Source organism: Acomys russatus, chromosome 13, assembly GCF_903995435.1.
Source record: "Acomys russatus chromosome 13, mAcoRus1.1, whole genome shotgun sequence".
Taxonomy (NCBI): Eukaryota; Metazoa; Chordata; class Mammalia; order Rodentia; family Muridae; genus Acomys; species Acomys russatus.
In genome coordinates this window covers 45,764,560-45,773,694 of record NC_067149.1, presented here as the reverse complement: position 1 = coordinate 45,773,694, position 9,135 = coordinate 45,764,560, and the positions used below count along the sequence as shown (strand labels likewise).

General features: G+C 43.3%; 1 protein-coding gene across 1 annotated transcript in view; it reads left to right on the top strand.

Moving 5' to 3' along the window:
• The first annotated feature begins 8,044 nt into the window (after positions 1-8,044).
• The window catches only part of LOC127197354 (ankyrin repeat domain-containing protein 26-like), a 77,506-nt gene continuing 76,415 nt past the window's right edge, over positions 8,045-9,135 (top strand). Inside the window, exon 1 of the mRNA XM_051155220.1 lies at positions 8,045-8,494. Coding sequence (XP_051011177.1) covers positions 8,250-8,494 — 245 coding nt within the window. The 5' untranslated portion in view covers positions 8,045-8,249. The remainder of the gene's footprint in view (positions 8,495-9,135) is intronic.

Below are 9,135 nucleotides of genomic sequence, written 5' to 3'. Positions count from 1 at the left end.
CATAAAGTCACTGTGCAGGATAGGGTTTTGCCTGGGAAGTAATGAGATCCTAATTCTTGGGATTGGGAAACCTGGCCTCCCTTCCCTGGAAAATGCTCTGACAATTTCTGGGACAGAAACCTAGGAACCCCCCCCCACCCCATCATTACTTTCTGTTGCTTAACCTGGAGCTTGAATCAAACCTCAGTGTACTTCAAAAACTCAGGGGTACAGTATGGCTGAAGAAGATACATTTAATCAGTAAAATGATTGCAAAACTTTTTAAATTAAGTATTGGCAGAAACATAAGGACTGTGGGTATGACTCCAAAGGAGGGAGACCGATGAGAGTGGGAGATATCACTCTCTCACAGTAGCTCGTTTATATGGAGTGCTAACTAGAGATGCCAGGGCGTAATATATGCATCTGAGTACGCCTGGCATTTGGGCTCAGTAGCCTTTCATTCAGTGTGGATAAGGTGCCAGAGTTTTCGAGGCATGTGGAGGAAGGACCCCAGACACTTAAAGAGAGGGAAGCATGGTGTCCGGGCTACATCTAGTGGGCTCACGCTTCACAAGGTGTTGAAAAGCACACGCATAAAGGAACACCCAAAGCTCTTAGGAGTCTGTGGCTGCTTTCTTAGTGTCAACACTTGTAAAACTACTAGGGGTGCAGGAGAGCCCCACAGACTAAAATTGAATTCTGATGGAAGCTGAGCCAACTGCTGGGGTTAAGGCATTATAAATAACCAGTTTCCTCATACACAGTCTTTTTCTTAGAAACTCACTGTCAGAAATAAATGCTGGGGGGCTGGAGAGATGGCTCAGTGGTTAAGAGCACTGCCTGCTCTTCCAAAGGACCCGGGTTCAATTCCCAGCACCCACATGGCAGCTCACAACTGTCTGTGACTCCAAGATCTGACACCCTCACACCAACACACATAAATTAAGAAATTAAATAAAAAATATTAAAAAAAAAAAAAGAAAGAAAGAAATGCTGATGACTGTTTATCAAAAGATTTTTTAAAAAGCTGGGTGGGGTGGTGCACACCTGTGATCCCAGAACTCAGGAAAGCAGAGGCAGGCAGATCTCTGTGAGCTCAAGGCCAGCCTGGTCTACAAAGAAAGTTCTAGGATAGTCAGGGCTGTTACACAGAGAAACCCTGTCTTGAAAAACAAACAAAAAAGAATTTAAAAATACTGGCCAAGAGCTTTATGATATGCATGCACATGGCTAATTATACAGTCCTCTATAAAATTCATTCTTACAAACTGGGTAGAAAGAACTTTTTTCTAAACTTGTCATCATGGTCTATTCCGCTTTTCACAAATGTAAGTTCTTACCTTAGAAATTCTAAGAGTTTTAATATTTAATTTTTGAAAAACTAAAAAACAATGTGGTTTTTTTAAAGAAAAGCAGATAAATCTTCCATCTTTCAGCTGTGGAAATGCCTCACTGAAGCACAGGGATCAGAGGTCAGAGTGTTGTCTTTTATCTGTATCAGTTCTGGGAGCCATGCAGCCCTGGGACCAGCAAGAAACTCCTGAAAAATAGGCATAAGGAGGGAGACCACAAAGATATAGCTAGCGACAGTTCCTAGGCGCTTATACCCAGGGCCAACCAATCAGAGCTACAGGTCACAGTGACCAGAACAAATGAAAATTTACCCCCTGGGGTCTGGCCCTGGTCCCCTCTCAGCTCTGGTCCCCCAGTCAGTCAGCTTAAAGGGCAACATTTCTGTACTCCTCTGACCTATCATGGAACAGCAAGGCTTAGAAATAGCTTGGAAACCACCCCCCCACACACACACACTCTACAGTTTTTTTCCTTTAAAAACCCTGTTCCCCTAGCACAAAGGGCCGCCATCTTCCCTCCTCACAAGGGAGCTGGCGATCCAGGCTCTGAGCTTGATTAATAAACGAGAACCTGTGTAGTTTGCATCTGACTGATTCCTGGTGGTCTTTGGGGGTTTTACAGCTTGGGCATTACATTATAAGCATAAATCTAAAGCTATAACCTCACAGCCCTCTCCCCTCACAGAATACCCAGCTGTGCAGGAGATAGAACATCAAAACTTAATTTTTTTTTTTCTGATACAGGATTTCTCTATGTAGTCCTGACTGTCCTAGGCTCACTTTGTAGACCAGGCTGGCCTTGAATTTACAGTGAACCGCCTGCCTCTGCCTCCCAAGTGCTGGGATTAAAGGCATGTGTCACTCATAACTACCTGTAACTCCAATTCTAGGGGAATCCAACCTTCTTTTTTGGTCTCTACAGGAACCAGGGACACATGTGGTGCACAGAAATACATGCAGGCAAAACATCCATACACATAAAAAAATTAAATCATTAACATTGACAAATTACATAGGAAAATCCGTGAGGAAAATATGAAAACTGACTGAAAACAAAATGAAATAAATTACTCTAAATATTAATAAAGGAAAAGGCATGAAGTGAAATTTTAATATTAGCAAGGAGAAAGAAAAATAACTACAAATAAGGAAGACATGTAATGAAAACAATTACAAGAGGATGCAGCTATTGATTTAAGGTCTAAGAGAAAAGACTACATTTCAATGAAATTTAATGCAAATGAAAATCACTGGAGCCAGATTTGAATAGACAAATTATATTTAAAAGCAAGTTACAGGACAGCGGAGGAGATGCTGTCAGAGGCGACATTCTAGTTTGCTTTCTGTTGCTGTAAGCATCTGAGTGTAACTGTGTCCCTGTTCTTCCCTCTCAGAGTGAGAACGTAGGCAACTTTTTTTTTTTTCAGGAGCCCATAGTTAAAAGCCTTTGGATTTTTATAGAGATCTTGGACATTTAAGTGTTGACAGTTTTAAAGACCATGGGACTTTTAAAAATTGGGTATGTTTTATATTGCAGTGTTCGATCCTAGCAACAGCAAATGAAAGGGACCGGCTTCAAGTGACGTGCTCATGTCAAGGTTGACAAGGGATTGAATGTCCTAGTTTTGGCCACGTCACACCAACCTAGAAGTAGGTAAGGTAGGGAAATCTCAATCGAGAAATTACTTCCATCGGACTGGACTGTGGGCAAGTGTGTGGGGGCATTTTCTTACTTGTTGGTTGACGTGGGAGGGCCCAGCCCAACATGTGTGGTACCACCCCTGGACAGGTGCTCCTGAGTTCTAGAAAAAACCAGGCTGAAGTTGGGCATGGTGGCGCACACCTTTAATCCCAGCACTTGGGAGGCAGAGATAGCCAGATCTCTTGAGTTTGAGGCCAGCCTAGTTTACAGAGTGAGTTCCAGGACAGCCGAGGATACACAGAAAGACCCTGTCTCAAAAAACAAAAACAAACAAACAGACAAAGCAGGCAGAGCCAGCCATGAGGACCAAGCAAGTGAGCCTCCTTGCTCTGCCACCTCTGCTTCAGTTCCTGCCTCTGGGTTCCTGCCTTGAGTCCCCACTATAGCTTTCCCAGACAACGGACCCCAAATGGACCTGTAAGCTGAATAAACCCTTTCCTCCCAAGTTGTATTTGGTCATGGTATTTCGTCATAGCAACTGAAACCCTAACTTCGTCATAGCAACTGAAACCCTAACTAAGACACAACATTACAAATATCATATCTAAAAAACAGACGTCACTTTTAAATGTTGATCAAATAAATAATATTTCATTTAAAATCGGAAAAGAAAAGCTTGACAACTATTTTAATCAACATACAAAATTAAGTAAATATAATTAATTATAATTTTACTTTCTTTAAATAGTATTTAAGTTTATTAAGAAAGGACATTAATAGTATATATAGTTGAAGAATTTGTAAAACTGTTACTCTTAATTATACAACTGTTCACTTAAAAAACTCAAGACCACTATTAGAATTGCCACCAAAATTCTGGTTTTTTTTGTTTTGTTTTGTTTTGTTTTTTAACGTAACCACTTACAGGTTTATTGACAGTAACTTTGCAAAATTTATTCCTGGTATTTGATGTTAAAAACTCTCGGGTCTTTAAGATAAGCAGGGTCCTTAGTTTACAATGGGATACAGATAAAAGGAAAAATTGGCAAAATTAATAGCATTATTTACATTAGGGAAATTTATCAGAAAAAGCAATCAAGGGCTGCGGAGATGACGGAGATGGCTCAGTGGGTAAAGGCACTTGTTGCTAAGCCTAATGATATGAGTCCACAAAATAAATAAATTTAATAAAAATGAGGAGCTCTATTAACAATGGCAAAAAAGCCTATAACAACTAGAAGAAATATAAGTATAAAAACACAAATCAAGGTATCAACAAATAGAAAAACACACTGCTTCTGGATAGACTTGATGGCCTGAAAAAATTATGCTTTGGGGACTATGTATGTAGCTGAGCTGTAGAGTGCTTATCCTGGGTTCCTTCCCCAACATAGCATAAACTGGGTGTGGCAATGCATGCCTGTAGTCCTAGTATTGGGGAGGTGGAGGGAGGGGCAGGGTCACAAGTTCAAGGTGATTCTCAAGGTCACTCTCAGTTACACAGCTAGTTAGTAGGCCAGCATTGGGTAGGGGACTCTATCTAATAACAAAAAGTGATGATTGTATTTCAATGCACATTTAATGAACAGCAAACTACTCTGTTATTTTAAATCAGTTTGGGGGATTTTCATACTGTACTATAGTGTATTACGCCATTTTTACCTCATCTCCCTCCCTCCAATTCCTCACATATCCCCCTCACTCTCTTTCAAACTCATGACCTTGTCTACTTTTTTGTTTGTTTGTTTTGTTTCTGTTTTTTGAGACAAGGCTTCTCTGTGCAGCCTTGGCTATCCTTTGTAGACCAGGCTGGCCTTGAACTCACAGTGATCTGCCTGCCTCCCGAGTGCTGGGATTAAAGGCATGCGCCACCGTGCCCAGATGACCTTGTCTACATATATGTTATATATGCACATGTACTCACATCCACACATCTCCTGCTGAGTTCATTTGGTGTTGCTTATAATAGGGCTGACCACCCGAGAGTAGATAAACTACCAGGATTTGTTCCTGAAACAGTGACTCTCCCAGACTCAGCAGCCATTAATTGCCTGTAGTGGCCTTATGGAATTTCCCCTACCACATTGGCATATCAAATGGCGTTGTCTTTATGCACTAGTCTAGACTATCTTGATGAGATTTTTTTTTTCAAGACAGGGTCTCTCTGTGTATCCTCGGCTGTCCTGGACTCACTTTGTAGACCAGGCTGGCCTCACATTCACAGTGATCTGCCTGCCTCAGCCTCCCAAGTGCTGGGATTAAAGGCGTGCGCCACCATGCCCAGCTTCAGGCTACTTTTTTCTAGAACTCAGGAGCATCTGTCCAGGGGTGGTACCACATGTGTTGGGCTGGGCCCTTCCACATCAACAAACAAGCAAGAAAATGCCCCCACACACTTGCCCACAGTCCAGTCCGATGGAAGTAATTTCTCGATTGAGATTTCCCTACCTTACCTACTTCTAGGTTGGTGTGACGTGGCCAAAACTAGGACATTCAATCCCTTGTCAACCTTGACATGAGCACGTCACTTGAAGCCGGTCCCTTTCATTTGCTGTTGCTAGGGTCGAACACTGCAATATAAAACACACCCAATTTTTAAAAGTCTTATGGTCTTTAAAACTGTCAACACTTAAATGTCCAAGATCTCTATAAAAATCCAAAGGCTTTTAACTATGGGCTCCTGTTTAAAAAAAAAAAAAAAAGTTGCCTACGTTCTCATTCTGAGAGGGAAGAAGAAAGTTACACTCAGATGCTTACACCGCGCCTAGCCTCCCTGATGAGCCTTTATGGGTGCAGCTTCCCTCTCACATCCAGAGAACACTAGCCTAGTGGCCATCTTGTCTAGTGGCCATCAGGTCCTCTTGTCCTGAGCATCATTGTACCGGCTTTCTGGTGTTCTCTGACACTTAGGTATAGGGGTTTGCTGTAGATGTATCAGCTGGGGTTGGGCATCCTATGGCCTGCGGTTGCCACTTTCCTAAGCCAGTACTGTTTAGAACTTAAAGTTAATTTTACACTTGAGATTTATATTTCATGTGTATGAATGTCTTGTCTGCTTGCATGTCTATGCACCGCATGTTTGCAGAGCCCATGAAAGGCAGAAGAGGGCATCAGATCCCCCTGGGAACTGGTATTAACAGACCAGTGCTAGTAGGTGCTGGGAACTGAATCAAGGTCCTCTGGAAAGGCGGGCCGTGCCTTTATTGGCTGAGCCACATCTCTAGCCCCCCTCTGCCTGCATGCTAAACACTTATCCTGATACCCATAGAGGAGCTGAAGTAACTCTCACCCCTCCTCAAAGAAGCTTCTTCTGCAGCAGAGATGCACAACTGGTCAAAAATGCAGAGGACAACCAGCTGGTAGTAAAAGGTCCAGAACAAAGCCCAGAGACATGTGAGAGCCACAGAGTGACAGAGGGCAGGAGCAGTGGCTTACACGCATAGCACCGGCACTCCAAGGCAGAGGCAGGGGAATCAGTAAGGCTCAAGGCCCGCTCAGGCTAGAATGAGACCCTGTCACTCACTCTCCCCCTCCCCTCTCTGGCGCGCGTATGCACATGCACACAGGAAAAAAAAGAAAAAAGATAAACAATAAGTAGTAATAGAACTTATTTCAATTTTTATTACCAAAAATAAAAAATAAAAAGGAAATCCACAATAGTTAAATCATTACAAACTGAGTACAGCATGTAAAATAGATCCGCACTATGCAGTAGTAGAATTCCTGGCAAGAAGCTGTGACCCTGACTGACTGATCAGAACCACAGGGGTGGAAAGTTTTGAATGCTGCCAAGTCCAGAATCAAATTATATTGAGCCGTCTTGTTCAGTGCATGTGACCTAGCTTTTTAATGACAATTAGGTAAAATCTTGGGAATGTTCAGTAGGTCTCCTAGCTTCCATCAATCAAAAAGGTAAGAAAGTCATCAAGTGCTATCTGAAAAGTGTTAACAAAATACCTGCTTATCTGATGTATCCACCAATGTATTTGATTTGTTGTTTCTATACTTAAACTTGGAACATGGGGGCTGGAGAGATGGCTCAGAGGTTAAGAGCACTGCCTGCTCTTCCAAAGGTCCTGAGTTCAATTCCCAGCAACAACATGGTGGCTCACAATCTGCCTCTTCTGGCATGCAGGCATACATGCAGGCAAAACACTGTATAAATAATAAATCTTCACAACAAAATATTGGAACATGGAGTAGAATTTGAGGTAACAGAAATCTGTGTTCCTGGGACCATTTGGCCCCAGCCCCAGAATAAATAGTACCTTATTCCTTTTGGGATGAATTCTGGTTTTTTTATACAGACAAAATGTATTAACAATTTAAAACATGAAAGCGGATACTTTCACAGGGAAAACTGTGTACTTTACTAAGAATTAGTTTTTCCCAAGCCCCAAAGCTTGGGAATTTATGGTCACATTGTTTCACTCAGGCCCCAAACACAAACAACTTAATCTTACCTTCCATCAACTTGTATAACTCATACACTGACTCTTTAGGCTACGAAACACAAGCGATAATTTCACTACTATCAAAACTACTTAACGGACTGGCTTGACAAAACCTCTTCCCTTCATCTTCCATGCCACAATCGCATCCGTGCTGTCTGTAGTTTTAGTCCACTTGAATTATGGCCCAGGTCGAGTTCAAGGAGTCGCTTGCCTAGAGGCCAATAGGTTTGCTCCCCAACGCCACCGAAATACAAGGCTAAAGTTAAGCAGGGAAGCGAGCCTCTGGCTGCTCTAGAATGTTCTATGCCTGTCTGCAAGTGCCCACAAAGCCTGTATTATTGGAGTGCTGGTTCCAGCTGGACGAGGCCAAAGCCTTCCTCTGACCCAAGGATGAGTGTGCACAAACAACTCAATGTAGTCTGAGCAACTACAAGTGTTTAGGAAAGAATAGCCAGTGTTTGCAAAACTTACTGCCGACTTCTGCCTAAAGCCCCAGGGTAGAGAACCGGTTTGCCGAACTATGACCTCTGAACAGCAGAAGGGGGGCGGGGGGGCGGAGCCTAGTCGTGCGCAGGCGCGCTGGGCACCGTTCGCCGCCGCCTGTGTGAGCATGCGCGGGGACTGGAAGGCGCGGGTTGCTGGTTTGCAGCTTTGCTTGGTGATTACAGCGCTTTAAAAACCTTCGGAACCATGCTGCGTCCTTCCCGTCGGGGTTCTGTGAGACTAGGCTGGCCTTTCAGTAAGTGCTAGGGCAGCGTTGTAGAAGCTAGCCGACGTCACGCGGAGGAGAAGGTGCCTGTGAGGGGCGTACCCTCTGCCATGAAGAAGATATTTGGCTTCAGGAGTAAGGGCCCATCGCCCTTAGGCCCCTCCGCCCGCCCGCGGAGCAACTGCGTCGGCTTTGGGCGTGAGAGTGCCAGTGGCTCCCACATGCCCAGGTACCACATTCACGACAAGGATATGGGCAAGATCCACAAGGCTGCAAGCATGGGCGATGTAGCCAAAGTGCAGCACATCCTTATCCTTGGGAAAAGTGGCGTGAACGATAGAGACAAAAAGGACAGGTAATAACTAGGGCCCTCGGGCGGGACGTGTCTGCTGAGAGAGCCTGCCTGGCTTGGGGACAGAAGGTCAAGGCCAGAGTCCCGCTTTCACCAAGGAAGCTTGCTCATGAATGCCTAAACCTTGGTGGGGTCTAGAGCCAGGATCTTTATGAGCAGCAAAGACAGCAACATAAAACCCTCTATCAGTTTTACATAAACCAAAGAAGAATATCCGCGTTTTAACAGTTTTGACTTTCTCATGCTGCTTTTGATTTTGTGAAACACTAGAAAAATCCAAAACAACATCAACAGACACCTTTCTAAAGTACCAAAACTTACTAGTAGTTTTCACAGATCAGTCATTCACTAACTAGCACCCAAAGAGACATAGCGGTGAGTAGAGCAGAATAGAAAAGCGAGGCTTACCCAAATTTACGTAAGAATTTGGAAATTGATTCTGCTAACACCCCTTTTAGTAGGAAAGATGATATTTATGAATGAAATGCTTGTTAATTTGTTTGGAGACAACTAGCCACATTTTTATATCACTAAAGTAAATTCCTGATAGAACATAATTTTTTAAAACATAATGAGAAAAAAGTACCAAAACAAAACAAGACTGAGAATTACTGCAAAACCACTGTGTGTGTCTGTGTCTGCCT